We start from the raw sequence: 17,546 nt of genomic DNA, 5'->3' as shown, positions 1-17,546 counted from the left end.
TGCATTTATTGGTTTGTTAGTATAACTCTTTGTTTTGTTGTTTTTGTGGTTGCTTTAAAGTTTATAATAGATATTTTAACTTTTAGCAGTCTACCATCACATGATTTATTAATTACACCATAAGAAACTTATAATTGCATACATCTGTTTCTTGCTTCTTGGCTTTTATGAAGTTGTTGCCATACATTTTACTTTTTCTTGTGTTATAAACTCCATTTTACATTTTATTTACACAGTCAATTATCTTTCAAAGCAATTTAAACAGTCAAAATAGCTGATCTGTTTTTCACGTAGTAACCATTTCCTTTGCTTTTCCTTCATTTATGCAGTAAATATCTTTGTGTTTTATTTTCCTGCCTAAATAATTTCTTTTCCCTGGTGGTGGTGGCTCATACTTATAATCCCAGCACTTTGGAAACTGAGGTGGGAGGAACACTTGAGGCCAGGAGTTTGAGACCAGACTGGACAACATAATGAGACCCCAACTCTACTTAAAAAAAAGAAAAAAAATTAACTGGGTGTAGTGGCACATACCTGTAGTCCTACCTACTTGGGAGGCTGAGGTGGGAGGATCACTTGAGCCCAGTGAGTTTCAGACTGCAGTGAGATATGATCACATCACTGCACTCCAGCCTCGGTGACAGAGTGAGACCTTATCTGTGAAAAAACAAAAAAATAATTTTAAAAACATTTCTCGTAGTGCTGGTATTCTGGTGATGAATTCTTTTAGTTTTTGTACTTCTGAAAGACTCTTGATTTTGCCTGAATTTTTAAAAATGTATTTTCACCACGTAGAGAATTCTAGGTTGACAGTTTTGTTTTGTTTTCTTCAGAACTTTGAAGATGTTGTTCTGTGGTCTTATGTTGTCTCCAATAAGAAGTCTGCCATCAACTCTGTTCCTTTGTTTGAAATAGGTCTTCTCTACTTTTTTTCTTTTCATCATTGGTTTTAAGAAATTTGATTTTGATGTGAATTTGAGTTTTCTTCATGTTTCCTGTGCCTGCAGTACATTGAGCTTCTTGCATCTGTAGTTTTACAGTTAAATCAAATTTGCAAAAAAAAAAAAGCCTGGGTGATCCTTTTTCATATACTTTTTATGACCCCTCCCCTTCTTCCTTCCAGATCATCAGTTCACATATATTAGGGAGTTCTACTCTTGTGGGAGCCTGCAGCCATTGGGGATTAAAAAAAATTTTTTTGGATTCTTTTTGTTTCTACTTCCTTTGGATAGTAGCTATTTCCTTCTGCAGTATATGTCCCGTCATTAATCCTACTCAGAATAGTTCTCATCTCAGACACTCTAGTTTTCATCTGCAGAAGTTCAGTTTGAATCTTTTTTCCCTTTGTCGAGGTAACTGCTTGTAAGTTCAAAGTTGGAATGACCCAGTTCAGTCCTCCTTTATTTGTATTACTTTTTTTTTGTATTCTTTTTGTGTTGATGGTGTTATGTATTTTTCAAGTGTATGTTTTACTCTAATCTGCGTGAGTCAATTTTTGAGGAGCATGTAGAGGATGTGTGTGCCTCTTATGTGCTGGTCTTGTGTGTGAGTCCCTGGTGTTAGACATGCAGGTGACCCCTGTGATGAAGGAGCACGTGAGATGCGTCTCCCTCGGATATGCTGCTGTGGTGTCTGGGTGTACAGCAGCAATGGAGCATGTCTTTTAAATGCCATGGTCTCCATAGGGGCATTATATGCAGGAAAGAGCTGCCTTTCTTTCTAATGGTTTATAGTGAGTCATGGCTGCCAGGTGTTCATGCTTACTGAAGCCCACTGGTCACCAGGATGGGTCACATTTAGTCTATAGCCTGCAGGTTGTATAATTGACAGCTGTTTCTTGTACAAGAAACAGCTGCAAGGGCCTGTTTCTGAGTCTCTGGTGTTGGAGATGCAGGTGGCCCCCATGAAGTAGGACCACATGGGATGTGTGTTTCACAGATAAATTTGTCATATGTCTGAGGCCCTTGTGTTGGTGATGCAAGTGGCCCCTATGAAGTGCAGACTTGGAAAATTACACACAGCTGCGGTCCAAACATATCTTTTTCTACAAAGGTCTCTGTGGGAAGTTAAACAAACACAGAACATGTTTGTTTTAGTCTTGATAGTAGCTGATGGCTTTTTTACCTCCTTAGCCATGGCTGGTAGTCACAGATGTGAACAATATTTTTTACCTTTTTCCCGTTTATTCGATACTTGTTAGATTTACATTTGCTTTAATACCCATGTATAGTTGGGAGACTGGCCACACTCCTTTGAATTGATGAGAAACACCTGCCGTGGCTCATCTCACTCCACCTTCACCTGTGGAGGGACAAGGCCCCTTCTCTGGATGTCAGTTTTCTTAACGGGAGCATGAACTGGTTGAACTAAGCACACAGTTCCTTTATCCAGTTCCAGAAGACCATGGGGCAGCATGGGGTGTTCACTGTGTGCCATCTGTGGAGATAAAACAATCCCAGCTTGGCAGCTTATCAGCTGGGCTGCCTGTGGCTCATCCTGATCCCATTCCTCAGGTGGATGGGAACATAGCCCCTTAGTTCTGGAAGGTCATAACTCCAAGAACCCTTCTAGGGATCATTTTTTCCCAGTGAGAGCACCTCACATTGTTGTAAGTTCTCAGCCCCACATTGAGTGTTTCCTGGCACATGCCAGAGAAGCATTCAGATTTCAGATGATGCAAGTGGGTCCCTGATGGAGGTGAGTGCAAGAATAGACTGGTCAGTATGGCGAAGTTAGACAACCCCGTGAGACATTCCCGTTCCCTGGACGGGGCTTGAGGTCACCCTGGATCTGAGTGATCCTCTAGGATATGCTGAGTTAGCTAATGGCCTCTTAAAGTCTGTGTTGTCCCAAACATGGGCACATCAGTAGACATTCTGACCCTTGGGACCCAACACAGAGGAGGATTTGAGCAATGATTTAATGAGTGTTTAAGTTAGGATCACTTGCATTCATATAATTTGCTTTAAGGGAATATAAGACAAGTGTGTTGCCGGGTTTAAAAATCCTCCTACAGGCTGACATGGCACTGGGCCTGCTGGTCACAGATGGCAAGGCAAACATACATGGCTTTATGGTGCAGTTGTTACTCAGCTGAGCCTAGGTTTGCTTGCCCAGCACAGTAAAGCCAGAATATCTACATGGAGGGAGAAATATCTGTAGCGGGAGAAATAAAGGCCCTCATTTGCAGGGTGCCAAGCAGGGAGAATTGAGCAACTTCCACTTAAGACAGAACCTCTCCAATGGCTTGCAAGCAAGGTTTTTAAAGGGAGGGGTAAACTTCAGGGAAGCGTAAGTTACTGACAGAATCACAAATCAATACATGGTAGTTATACAATGGTTTGGCCTAAAAAGATGGGATATCTTGAATAGGGGTTTCCAGGCCATAGATAGAGTCAAAGATTTTCTGATTTTTAATTGGTTAAGGAAGAGAAGCTCTGTTTAAAATTTTGGGATCGACAGAAAAGAATGTCTGCTCGGGTTTGTGGGCGTGACTTCCTCCAGGCCCTTAAGAAAGAAATTTAGAACAAAGATTAGCAGTCGGAGTTCAGTCCTCGGTTCTCCATTATTTGAGGTCTACATGCCAGAGTATCCATTTGGGGTCTGGGTTTCTAAAAAACAACTCAGGGACATATGTTAAGATGTTATCTTTATTTCTGTAGGGGACCAAACATCCCGTGACTATCTTCCTTGGCTATTGTTTTGAGCTACTGTTACCTTCTTGCTTATCAAGTTGTTCATTTACCTCTCAGGGCTAGCTGACAGCCTGGAATTTCTCTAGAAGGAACTCAGGATTTTCCTTTATTTCCATGCTTATTAAGGGCCTGCAGACCCTTAAGAGGGGACCCTCTTCCGTCTCACAATCTGACCATTTTGTTCAAACTTTAATTGCCAAAAGATGACATTATTATGGCTTGTGTTAGTGAGGTCACTAATTTTCATTTATTTTGTGTTTACTGTGGGTATTTCCAAAAGGGACTCATGGAAGCCAGACCAGGAGAGAGAGAGCTGTCCCTGTCAAGTCTCAGGCTCATGGAGCTGTATATTCACTTCCATCTTTCCTGAGCCCCTCCCAGCCCTTGCTCTCCTTGTGGATCCTTTCAATGAACTTGATTCAAGGGCCAGGAATCACCAGGCAACTGCAAGGACTGTACCCACGTCATCCGTACTTCTCAGGCCTTGGTTTCTGTGATTATAAAATGTGAAAAGCGCACCAGAGAGTCTGTATGTCCTTTGCTCCTCCCACACCCCAGTTCTGTGAGCTGCTAAAAAACTGGCCACACTGGAGGCCTGAAGTGAATTTGCACCCATAATGTAGCTCCAACAATTGTTAATGTCTGGTTAGTCTTGTTTGGTCTGTACCCTCTGCCTTCCCTCAAATCCTAGACATCATCTCACTTCCTCCATAAATCCTTTAACTCTGTCATCTGAGAACGTGTCACCTGGCACCACCGTGATACTGTGAAACCCAACCAGACTGATGAAAGTTACAAACCCAGCCTGGGCTTGGTTTACCCTTGTTTCTCAAAAGTGTCTTTTTATCCTGGCTGATTTGTTCCAATCAGGATACAAATGAGATGGACATACGTTTCGATTATCCTGTGGGATTTTAATATTTGGAGGTGACTGAACAATGACACAGAGAGGCCTGTGCCTTGAAGGAAGTTTATTACTCACAACCTATAGGCCAGAGGGAATGCACGCCATGCTAAACAGGGCCACACAGAAGGAGGATGGGGACAGTGTGGCCTTGAGCCTTCATTGTGGTTTCTGGGGAAGGAAAGGATGGGGCAAGTTAAGCAGCTTATCAGGCTTAGGATCAGATAGTTTGAATAATGTGCATGGGCTCTGGGCTATAGGAGTAGGCCCTGGTTGGTACCTGGCCATGGGGTGATTTAGGGCAGTTAGGTGAGAATTAGATTAGACAAAGGGTGTACAGGGCATGGACTGGGGAGGGGTTGGTTTGCATGTGAAGTATTTACTGTATCTAGGAATTAGCTATTCTGGGGATTTACCTTTTAATCGTTAACAGTGCCCCTCCCTTGTTGGCCCACCATCCTCTGTGATATTGTTTAATGTGTTCCTCCTGCCCTCTCAGCTGCTCCTATGAACTGGTAGATCTTCAGGAGACTTAGTAGGTTCTTGGATCTGCTTTTGCATTTGTTGTTTTAATAACCCTTCCCTGGGTGGCTGTGCACTTCTTATTGCTTCTCTCCAGCAGGCAGGTGCTGGCTGCTTTTCTTCTTGCCAGGTTGAGGTTGGTGGCGGAGTGGTTATCAGTGTGACCCGTCTGTCACTGGTCTCCCATCCACATTGCAGCCAGTGGTTTTACAGCAGCTGCCTTGCAAAAGCATGGCTGACATTTGTGCTGCATTTGAGTTTGCAAGATGGAGGTTTTAAATTCCATAGTTTCTTCAGCATTATTAGCTCATGATTTCTTCTAAAAAAGAATACTTACTTATTTGGTTATTCTAAAAAATAGTAAATGTTCGATTCTTTTTACCTATCAGTTTTCAAGATAATAATCAGCACCCTGTTATGAAGTCATGGATTTTAAAAAATTTGATGTGCTTTGATCAGTTGCCGTCTTTTTTATTTTTGGTGCTCAAATTTCCTGTTTTGTAAAGTGGGAGCCCGTTCAGGTTACCTTCTGCTTTCTGGTTTTTTTTTGGCCAGTCACACCTGAGCAGAATCTTTAGATGGAACATTTTTCTAGAAGGCCTGGTTTCTTTCAGTGGGAAATAGTTTTCAACCCCATAATCTGGGTTGTCGTTGGTCTGAGGCTTTTTAGGGCACTGAGATAGGATTTTTTTTTTAGAAAAATAAAAATAAATTATGAGTTTATATTGATATTTCCAATTCACTTAACTTCACTCCTTTGATTTTTATATTGGTATCTTTCCTGTGATGCTGAAAATTCTAATGACAGTAATATTATTTGTTTCATCCTTCTCTATATAGTAGGCTCAAAATAACATTGCCAATATTATTTTCAACGATAAGTCTGCTGAATGTAGAGATGGCTTTGTGGTTATTTTTGTGCTTGCATTATATCCTACCAGACATACGGTCAAATAGGCGTTTTCTCATCGCCTGGAATAATTATTCTCCCTGTGGTCATGCTGGTAACAGGTTTATTTCGTTTTTGCTTTTGATCTTTTACGTATCACTGTTTTTAATTAATTTTTCTTTTTAGGCACATAAAATAATTGTATGGTTCAGTTCCACAGTAAAAACTCGAAGTTGAGGTACATTGAGAGACCCCTCCCCTGCCCACTGCTCCTCCCATGTGTGTAGTTAGACATTTGTGTGGAGTTTCCCTTTGCCCCTCTGTGGTTCCTTTTTGTTCCTTTTTGATGCTGGTAGCGCATGCACTGTGAACCTGTTCCTGGAGAGCACTTCCCAACAGGGCACGTGGATTCCTCAGTCTCCCCTGAGGCGGGGAGGCTTCCAGGGACCTGATTTGATCCTGTTGGTGGACAGGTGTCTGCAGAGTTGTTGGGTTTTTTTCAGTTCTTCTGCCCTATCTCTGTAGCAGGAAGCTAGTTCTTCTAGAGTTTCCTAAAATTTCTTATTTCATTTTCCCACTGATAGCCAAACACTCAGTCCTACAAAGTTAATTGGCCTTGGCCAGTTTGGGTTTTGCATGCAGTCACTTTTGGGCAAAAACTGGATTGATTCGGGCTTTTCATCCTCTCCTTCTCCCAGGTTCCAGAACTTACCTGCTTTCTCAGAACTGGGGTGCTCTGTGTGAGTCCATACATCCTCCTCTGGCCTCTCTGGGCTCCACTGCTATAGAGCTGGCCCTAAAGGGGCCTGGGCAGCCAGAGCTCTGGAATTGGCAGTGGATCTTCCTGAGCCACTGACTCTGCTTTCTTCTAGACATCACTTCAGTGCCCTTCTAGGATGGGTGCTGGGGCCGGGCAGGGTCAGAGTGCTGGCTTAGGTGAGCCCTTGTTGTTCTGGACCCTTTCCCATGGCTGCCTGCTCAGGCGAGGCCATGATAGGTCCAGGCTGTCTGTGATCCAGCTGCAGCTCTTGAGGCCAAACCTGGAGCAAATCAGGAGACCTTCCTACCTGGATTATCCAGCAGCTGCTCTGTTGTACTGAGAAGCTTCTATTGTCACGTCACCTGCCTGCAGTCCTGTCCCTTTCAAGCCTAGGAGGGAGGGGACAGCCCTGGTCCCTTAGGGCTGAATGTGTCTTTGAGCCCCTGCCAACCCTCCATCTCATTTTCTTTCTTCTTTTGGAGGAGATACAACGCTCCCCGCAGTGCTTAGTGCAGTGGACTCTAGGTGCTGTCTTTCCATATTTATACAAAAGACTCTAAAATCAGAAACACCAAAACCAATTAGAAATACCTTTTTTGATCTCTTAAGCTTGCTAACAAAAGCCAGGGCCTCTGAGATTAAAGACAAAATAAAACAATGTATTCAACATTTGTCCTAAGCTGCCTCCACCAGTGCCAGGGTGGTGGAGGTGGGTGGGAAAGGGACACCAGGAGGGGCCAGGAGGGTCCTCAGCTTTGCATCTGAGAACAGTTTCTGGAGACTCGTGTGATGCTGGGTAAGCTGGAATTGCGTACACCTGTGTGGATGGTTTGAGTCGCCCAGGTTCCCGGAGAGGATTGCTGCCCTAAAGAGAACTGCTCTGGATAATTTCTCTAGAATATACAAGCCCTCATCTACTTGTTAGGCCTTGCCACATGACCATGTGCATGTAGATGGTCCGTGCTGGATGGCTTTGCCCTTGGTCCTCATGCAGGGATAGGTTCTCCCCACTCACAGCTCGCCCATGCCGGCGCAGTGACGGTCACACTTGAGGCTCCATGGGCGTCTCTTCGGCCTTCATTCCTGTGTGCTGTTTATGCCTCCTTTTCTATGGGACTCCTGTAGAGATGGTAATTGAAGATTCCACCCCAGCCAGCCCCACAGTGATGTTTTTCTGCGGTGGCCATGCCAAGTCTTGGTGTAGGATAGCTGGAGTCATATGGTGGGCTGTTTGGAGCAGCTACACTGACAGGCCCCTCCTTTGCCTTTTACCCTGAGGGCCCTGCTACCTTCAGATCTGACTGGCCCATTCACTCATGCACAGTCGTCCTGTCAGCAATCTTGTCCTGCACACCTGTCCCACCCCAGGGATAGGCTTGTTCTGGACACACAGAGATGACCAGGAGGCCCTGGTACTCACGGGACCCTGGAGAGATGCTGGGGACGCAGCTCAGAGCTGAGGTGGGGGCAGGGACACTAGCGGTTGCCCACAGTCCCTGAGTCCACTCACGCACGTGAGATGCAGGGATGACCAGGGCCCCACATCGCCCTCAGTCCTTGACGTCCAGAGCACAGGTCCTTACAGTTGGGGATTGGCGACCCTCTCAAAACCGTGTGCAAGAAGAGTTCCAGCAGCCAGTGGGCTTTGTGGTTCTTGAGGGCTCCCAGGGGGGTCTTGAGCCCACCTCTGGGACCTCTGGGAAGAAATCCTGATGTGTCAGGGCCATTGTCACAGATTGTGAGTGCTCACGTGGTTTCTAATGTCAGGGAGGGCTGGGAGGTGGTGAGGGCTGGGGTGGAGGAAGCCTGAGTGTGAGGTGTGTCAGCTGCCCCTTCCTGGCCGGCCCCGTGCATTCAGGCCTTCTTCTGGCCATTGGAGATGTTTAGGGGATGTTTGGAAGCAGGCCTGAATGCATGGGGCCTGCTAGGGCAGTGCCAATGGGGTAGTGTCCCAGGAGAGAGCCCAGAGCTGATTGTGGGCCTCAAGGCTCTGATGAGGATGGCTTGAGAAGGCTGGCCAGCCATATCCCTGGCTGCCTGAGGGGCCCTGCCTTCAGTTTTTCAGGACAGAGACTGGTGCTGGCAGCCAACCTTGGGGATCCAGTGAATGGGTACTGGAACCAGGCAGCAACCCAGTGTCCTGGTCACTTTTGTGGCCTCTTGGCTGTGCCTTCTTTGGGACAGGACCTGGTCCTTTCTGTGACCACTGACCGTGGTCCCAGGCCCTGTCATTGCAGTGACAGTAACCATGGTGCCAGCCACTGCATGGAGACCCTTACCCAGATTGTCACTGGTCCCCACAGCCAGCCTCCAAGCAGGCATATCCTGACCCCTTTGAAACATCTGGACACCTGGGAAACAGTAGCTGTGGGTCCATGCAGCCTGCCCTTGGGCGGAGTGAACATGAGAACCCACCCACTTCTGAACTCGAGCTCACAGGCCCCTGACACAGGCTCATGTCAGCTTCAGCTCAGCCTGCCGGGGGATGAGGTCAGGCAGGAGGACCCCCTTCCACAGATAAGGAGGCCAGCGTTCTAAGGGTTAAGTAGTTGTCACAGTCATGCAGAGATGGAGGGGATCCAAAGTGGCCAGACCCTGGACGTCTTTGGATTGTCACCTGCCTTTCTGTGACCAGCTGCCTGTCAGCAGGAGGAGCGTGCCGGGCTCTGACAGAACAGACTCAGCCCCTGGGTTTTTCGAGGCTGGCGTCAGTGTCCACTCCACAGACTGAAGTCTCCGGTCACTTCCTCCCCTTGTCTCCCATCCACGTCTTGGAGTGCTGAGGGAGGCTCAGTGGTGGAAGGAGCTGGGCACAGAGCCAACTGCATGCCCAACAGCGCCCCCTTCTCAGATGCTGAGTGGTGGCCAGGGCCATCCCTTAAGGTCCCTTCAGCGCCAGGCCCGAGGGCAGCTCAGGACAGCAGCAGGGTCATCAGCTGTCTGCTCAGCTCTGGGAAGATACTTCTATGGACAAGCCATTCAGCTGCTAGGCCAATCCTTGCTCAGCCTGGAAACGGGGGCTCCCAGCGGTCGGTGTGGCCTGTCCCTGTCCTGACTCACTCTGTGCTGGCCCAGGTTCCTCTTCTGTGAGAATGTGGGGCACAGGTGAGCCCAGGGATCATGAGAGCTGAGCATGCTCATCCCAAATACACTTGTGTTAACTCAGCATTCCAGAGGACCTGTAGGGCCCCAGTCCTTTGTAGGAAACCAAAGGATCACATTAATAGTGGGGCTGGAGGAATTCTGTGGCCTTATGAGACCATCTCGGGGGACCTCTGAAGTCCTTCCTCATCCAGCACTGTGCTTGTGTGAGGCTGGTTCCTTCATGGGTATCTGCGGAGACAGCGCAGCGCTAAGGCTGGTTGCAGAAGTGGGTCACAGAATCTGCTGTCTGCCCCGGAGACGATGGCACCACAGAGGCTCACAGAAGTGCACTGCAGTACTGTGCTGCTCATGCAGTGTCTTTTGTTTGGGGAAATGTCATGATTTTTCATAAAATGTTATATATGTTAACATGCAGTGGATTCACTATTATTTTTAAATGCATTTGTATACAAAAAAATTCTTATTGGTAAATGTCAGTAGCTACAACCCACCTACACAAATGGTTTTTGTTTTTAGCGAGTCCTCAGAGATTTCAAGATATAAAAGGGTCCTGAAATGAAAATGTTTTAGAGCTGCTGTTTTAATGTTGTCCCTGAAATAAACACAGCAGTTGTGATGATAATCCCAGTTGACACTGATTGATCCAAGTAAGACACTACAGGGTCTTCATACCACTGCACAGATGAGCAGATGGACGTTCAGCTTTGACCAACCAGTGCCTTCTGCCTCCTGGGAGTGTGCCCTGTGGGTGGGGAGGTCAGAAGCCCCAGGGACACCTAGATGGGTGAGAAGTCCGCCCTTCCTGGGGGGAAGCAGGTGTCGGGGGGAATCTAGCACTTTCTAGAGGGCTGTCTGTGGTCTGCATGGTGGTTAAGGGAGGTGCCATGGGAATAAAGGGAGTCGGGGAAGATTCCGCATGGAGGAGGCATTCCAGCTACATCTTGAAGGATCACCCTTTAGGGTTGGCTGAGTGAAACAAACGGGGGGATGGACCACCCAGGGGAAGAAGGCCATGAGTGAGGTATGGGGAAAGGAAGAAGGAGATCGATGCAAGCCTGGTCCCCGCCCTCAAGACTCTGCTGACCACACAAGGGTGTGACCTGGGTGGGAAGGTGATGGCCCTGGTGCAGTGTGTCTTGCTGGTGCTCTGTGGCCACCAGCATCTAGAGGTGGTGGAGCCAGAAGAAGTGCTCGCAGCCGTTTCAGTGCTGTCTCTTACTGTGTGCCTTGCCCTCCCCTGAAGGAGAACCACTGTCGCCGCATCAAGATTCTGGGGGACTGCTACTACTGCGTGTCAGGCCTCACCCAGCCCAAGACTGACCATGCCCACTGCTGTGTGGAGATGGGGCTCGACATGATTGACACCATCACGTAAGTACCCCGAGGGGCTGAGAGGAGCGGCCTGGGGCGTCTGCATGTTGAGTCCTGGAAGCTGAGCCACCTTCTGCCCCACATGGGTTCCCCACTCAGGACCTCACTGTGTCCTGGTGGGTCTGTCTGAGGTTGCAGAGAATGATGGCAGTATCAAGAAGGTGCTGGGTTCAGGAAGCCCAGCCTGTGCCTGAAAGGTTGCTTTCATGATTCCCACCTTTACATTTCATGTATGACTGTATTTCTTTGTCCACAGGAATCCTGCATATTGTCAGGTATGCATGAGTCATGCAAAAATAAATTAGTTTTTAGCTTAGCCAGATAAGACATTCAGAAAGATTTGGCCCCAATCTAGCTGAATTCTCTATTAAAAGGAAGGTTTGGCCTCAATCTAGCTGAATTCTCTTAAAAGGAAGGAAATGTGTGTGTTTCTCTTCACTCAGCAAGGTGACTGGGTCTCAGGCGCTCTCTGTGTGGGGAGACAGGCTTGGGATCCAGGCAGGTGAGTTTTCGTGGAATGAATATTACACCTGTGAGGCCAGGCCGGCCCCTTTCTTGGTCAGTGTTATATTGTCATCATCCTTATCAGAGACTGAGATGAAGACACAGATGTTTTTGTCAAGTTAGGGAAGGTGTGGAGCTAGAAAGCTGAGCTAATGTATGGAGTGTGGATCCAAACATGCATCTGAAAATGGGGAGAGGTGGGTATGCTCCAGTGAGATGGGGCCAACAGGGATGGGGGCATAGCATCATACCTAGAGCGAGAAAGTAGAGCATAAGAATTGTGTAGGGAGACGTTGGGTAGCTGTGGGTGAAAGGATGCATAGGCAAACACCCCAGCCAGCGAGGCTGAGAGACGGTGAGGCAGCTGGCTCCCTGTGCCGCGTGGCTGCCGCGTGGGCCGCCCCATGTGGTGCTCCTGCAGACAAACAGTGTGGCTGGAAAGAGGTGGTTGGGAGCAGGCCAGCACCTCGGGCATTGCGCCCATTTCTGGCACCTGCGTGTCAGAGACACGTGAGCAAAGGTGAACCCTGGGGGCAGCGGTTCTCCAGCAGGGCTTCATGTCAGTCGCCTGGTGAGAACCAAAGGCCCTGATGGCGGCTCCACCCCAAGAGCCCGAGGGGGCTTGTTTGGAGTGTGATCTGGGACTGAGAGTGGAAAAGCCCCCCAGCTGACCTTAGTATGCAGCCACTCAGAGAGCCGTTGACCTAGAGAACAGCAGCCTGGCTGGAGGAGACGCTAGGCAGAAGCGGGAAGGAAGGAGGACAGCTGGCTTGAAGAAGACTTAGAGGTGATGCCGTCTCCTGTTCTCTGAAACAATGGGACGTTGTCACAGCACATCATACATATTGTATGTTGCGTCTTAGATGACATCATACCTCACTTTACACCACATATCACTTATCACATATTATGTGTCATGTGTCATATGTTGCATAACACGTTTCATCTAATACGTATCATACATCGCATATCACATAATCTACATATCACATATTGTATCATATATCACACATCATATAATTGTCTTTCTTCTTTCATAATAGATCACATCACATCATCATATCACATTATGTCATAGATCACGTGATATCACATCACATATCGTATGCTATTTGTGTGTATATAGATCATATATTATATCAGATCTGGTTTTGTGTGATCTCCTTGGGGGAAAATGAGGCTCTGTAGGTGGAAGCTCTAAGGAGACAGATGTCCGTCCATTCGCTTAGTAAACATCTGTAAAGCCCCAACTTGGTGCGTGCCGAGCACAGACACAAGCAGAGTTGAGTGATGTGGGCTGACCTGGTTGACCAGGTGGCTCACGGAGTTGAACCGGATGGTCTTGTGCTCCTGAAGGTTGGCGACCCTAGCTGTGCCGACCGAGGTCCTCCTGAGAGGGCTCTGGTGCTTTCTGTTGGCCCCTGGTCTCCTCACCTGGCTGCTTATGCTCCTGTGCTCAGTGATGCCCCATCGGTCATATGAGGGCCTTAAAGGGTGCCATCCTTCCTTCCAGTCCTGTTTCTGCTTGATATGAATGTTGACGGGTGATAAGCTGTTTCTGCAGGCGCACCTCTTTCTGGCTGCAGCCCAGGAAGCCCAGCATCAGCCCTCTGGTTCTACACCTGGCATGGAGCTGCCTGAAGCTGCAAGCCCACCTGGCTTGCTCCATTTTCTGGTTTACTTGCTCCATAAACCTGTGTTCCCTTGGCCAGCTCACCTGACATTCCAGCCACTGGCTGTCAGTCTGTGAGGTTCTCCAGACTTTGGTGCCCTCAGCCCCATATCTCTGGCCCTGTTACCTGAGACTGGTGTATCCTAGTGCCGGGGGTATCTTCCTGGGCCTTCTCTGGCTTCTGTCTGCTTGGGCTCCTGATTCCCAGAGTGTTCCCAGGGCCTCAGGAATCTCTACACACCAGAGTTCCTGTCACTCAGCTTCTTGGCTCTGGACCAGAAGAAAAGCCAGCGAAGACTGAGCGCGGAAGATACTTCCCAGCCAAACAAGCCCTTCTTCCTCCTCAGACTGTCACAGACTCTGGGACCCACCCATGTGTGCTCTGCATGGCTGGCCTTCTGCTGGGACCATCCTGACATCTGGTGCATCTGCTGCCAGCCACATTGGGCTTTGTGTGTTCCTGCCTTGCACATGCAGGATGGAATTTGTTTATCAACAGGAGGAGCTTGCCCGGGCAGAGGAGGACACTTTATGTAATGTCTTTCTCTTCCTCCTACCTTGGAGTGGAGTGTTTTATTTGAACGTTTGGAAACATAAGCACTGCTTGGGAAGCACTCAGAACAGGTGAAGTGGCCAGAGCGAACCTTTCCCCTCAGGGCTCCACACTGGGCCTGGCAGCTGTGCACACTGGCTCTGTTTGCCCCCTGCCACTTCTCAGTAGTGAGGTCTGCACTCTCATCTACATTTTTTCCTGTCTTGAGTCTGCTTCTGTTCCAGAAAGCCCTTCCCATCTTCAAAGGAGTGGGCCATGCCCCAAGACACTAATTTCAGGGGTTGCCCACTGACTTCCTCTTCGGTAGAGCTCTGGGTGGCGGGCCCAGTGCCTGAGTGCCCAGGAAGGAAAGGGGCCTGTGGGTCAGATATGTCCCTTTCCAAGGCCCACAGAGAGATCTGTTCTAGGCTTGGGGAATTCTGAGTGGACAGAGGAAATCCTAAGGCATGTAAGGGATGTGTATTAGTCTGTCATGACACTGTTATCAAGAACTACCTGAGACTGGGTAATTTAAAAAGAAAATAGGTTTAATTGAATCATAGTTCTGCAGGCTCAACAGGAGGCATGGCTGGGAAGGCCTCAGGAAACTTAACAGTCATGGTGGAAGGCAAAGGGAGGCAAGCACGTCTTTTCATGGCAGCAGGAGGGAGAGCGCGAAGGGGGAAGTGCTGCACACTTTTAAACAACTGGATCTGGCAGAATTCCCTCACTGTCATGTGAACAGCAAGGGGGAAATCCGCTCCCATCATCCAGTGACTTCCCACCAGGTCCTTTCCCTAACATTGGGAATTGCAACTGGACATGAGATTTGGGTGGGGACATAGAGCCAAATCATATCAGTATGGTTTAGCTGGTTGGAAGATTCCTGAAGCATCTCATGCAGACTCTGTGGTTCCAGAGGCGGCTCTGATAGAGGATGGGGGTTGGGGCTCCACTATCAGCCTCTCTTCAGGCCAGTGCTTTGCTGGTAGCACAAGAAAGAAATTGCTGCAAGTGCAAGCAAGCATGTATCCAGAGCTGGCTCTTGGCTTCTGAGGTTGGAGAAAATCTTTCCCTTGTTGAACAAGTGGGGAATGGTCTTGTTTTTTCACTTTGAAGAATGTTTATTTCTATGAGAAAAACTAATAGACATATTTTCCTTTTCTGATCTCTCAACCTAGGCCCCCCACGCCTAGCGTCTAGTTATTTTTCATGCACGTCGATCATTTGGGAAGAGTCTAGGACCCATTTTGCCAAATGCCTGTGAGCCAAGTGAAGCTCCAGTGTGAATCCAGGTGGGGCTGAGAGAGGCCCTCTGAAGTGCAGGGTGGGGCATCTCTTTGTAAAGACAAGGTAAAGAACAGTGGACTTGGAAGTGGGAGCCCAGGCCTCTACCTTCCTTGGCCACCCAGCTCGGGCAGCCTGGCTCTCTGGGAGCCGTAGCATCGAGAGGCCCATCGAGTGGGCTGGGGTGTCTCCAAGGCCCCGTGGCTCATGCAGCTGGGCCTGGGCAGTCTGACCCTGCCCCCAGATTACTTGCCCTGACCTCTACTACTAGATCAGATCCACCTCTCTCTCAAACTTGGGCTTTAACTAGGAGCGTGGTAAATGATCTTAAGGAAATGCCCATTAATTTTTATTGGTGTGATTCTTAGTGAATTCTTTAAAAGTGATATACATTCCCTGTTTGGGCCAGGTGGTTTCTGTCTATAGGAGAGATGAAGATGGGGTGAGAAGTATCCTAACTGTCCAACGAGTTTGGTGACTGGGCTGGTCTTGCTCCTGAAGCGCTGTGTGACCCTGGACATGTCTCTTTTGTCCTGGAGCTTCAGTTTTTCTGTAAAATAGCTGATTCCACCTCATGACATACTGTCTCTGAGCCCACGGAGCATTGGAAGGATGAGGGTGGCAGAACCAGCCTCCCAGCTGCTGCAGCCAGGCTGACAAGGCCAGGCGCCATGTCCTGAGGTTTGGGACCAGTCCTTGACCTTGAATTTCCAGTGGGGTTTCTGCAGGACTCCCATGATGGCCAGGTTGCAGGGATACAGGCAGCACATCAGTGCCTGTGTCAATCTCTGACCTTCCATGTGATGAGAGGCTCAGTCTGAGCCTTCCCAATGCTCCCTCTCTGTATTCCATACTTGGAAGTCATCTGTAATACTCTTGGAGCAGAAGGAAGGGGGCATTTTCTCCTGCTAGTGAAGTCACATGAAGCCTGAACCTCTCCCTGGGGCCTGGCTTGGGGGATTCTCAGGTCTGAGTCCCTCTTCCCCACTGGGACATTGCTCTGTGTGAGGTCTGTCCTTACCCACCTTCTTCTGCTGAGAGACCCCTCCCCTCTGACACACACCACCAGCTCTGCTCCCCTCCCAGAGAGGCCCTGAGTATTAGTCACCCTAGGAAGCTGCTCCTAGCCAGCCAGTTCTGGCCTATCAAAATGGCATTTTATAGGGTTTCCACCACCTCATCCCCAGCTGCTCTTTCCTGAGTGGGCTGGGGAGCTTCTGATTTCAGGAACCTGCCAGATTACTGGCTCCCATCCCTCAGGGGATGCCTCAGGTTCCTTGAGTCCTTAATTTTCTCTGCAGTAAAATGGAGGAATAGTGTTTGCATCTCTGAGTTGTTTTGAGAATTTAATGAGCTCTTGGATTAAATGAGCCTGAATAGAGTGGGTTCTAGCAGCCACTGCGAGTATTGATTCATCAGCTCCCAGAAAGAGGGAGCCAGTGGCTGATTCTGCAAGATTCTGTCTGAAGCGACATGGTTCTGTGCACCCACAGGGATGTGGATTTGTCTGTCCACTTCATGGAGGTAGCCTTGTCCGTCACAGGTGATAGGCAAACCATGAATCAGATTTTGAACAGGAACTTCATTTTTCCGTATGACCACCAAGTGTGCAAGTCACCATTTTTGCTAAACAGCCTCAATGCAGATGCCTTGCTGGCAGTGCATATTTTGGTTTACTACGTGGAATTTAGTTAGAAGTAATTGGCATGTCCCTTTCCTCCCTGACCCACTGTTGAGCTGCTAAGTTCAGCTTCTGTGTGCTGCGGCTGTCAGTAGAACTCAATCATCCCCCAGCCTGCATCCCTGGAGATCGTGCGAGAAGGGATCCCCGCTGACCTTGTCCGCCTGGCACGTGGGCTGTCTCCAACATTACCTCACATTTTAACAAGGTGACTTGTGTCTGAGCCATGGAGAATGCCTCAGTTTCTCAGCATGAAAAAACTTGGAGGGTACTTCCTCTAATTATTGGATTCTAATTTTCAAAGTAGACCTGTTGATAAATTTACAAATGTATTTTCTGTGGGGGAGGCGATGCCAGTGTGCACACGCCTCTACACCCACCACACATGGTTTTCCCTAAAATTTTAGGGGACCTGGAGCTTCTGAGTCTTTATATTCTAGATTGAGAAGCTACATTTTTACAGATGGGAAAACTGAGGCCCAGGAGGGGAAGTGAGGAGCCCAAGTTGAGGTGACGAGCTCGAACCACCTGAGGCCAAAACCATTTACCCCGCCCTTCCCGCCACACAAGGATGGGGGCTTGGAGGCTGCTGCAGGCCTGTGGTGGTATTTCTGGAAATTCTGT

The 17,546-nt window shown here is 48.4% G+C and overlaps 1 protein-coding gene across 3 annotated transcripts in view; it reads left to right on the top strand.

Moving 5' to 3' along the window:
* ADCY1 (adenylate cyclase 1) overlaps positions 1-17,546 on the top strand; it is a 109,846-nt gene that overhangs the window by 40,153 nt on the left and 52,147 nt on the right. For all 3 annotated transcript variants that reach the window (XM_032244282.1, XM_032244283.1, XM_032244284.1), the window contains exon 4: positions 11,119-11,246. In XM_032244282.1, coding sequence (XP_032100173.1) covers positions 11,119-11,246 — 128 coding nt within the window. The remainder of the gene's footprint in view (positions 1-11,118; positions 11,247-17,546) is intronic.

This window comes from Sapajus apella, unplaced genomic scaffold, assembly GCF_009761245.1.
Source record: "Sapajus apella isolate SASKATOON/1434 unplaced genomic scaffold, GSC_monkey_1.0 scaffold54, whole genome shotgun sequence".
Taxonomy (NCBI): domain Eukaryota; kingdom Metazoa; phylum Chordata; class Mammalia; order Primates; family Cebidae; genus Sapajus; species Sapajus apella.
Note: the sequence above shows the minus strand (reverse complement) of the source record. Positions and strands in the feature narration are given on the sequence as shown.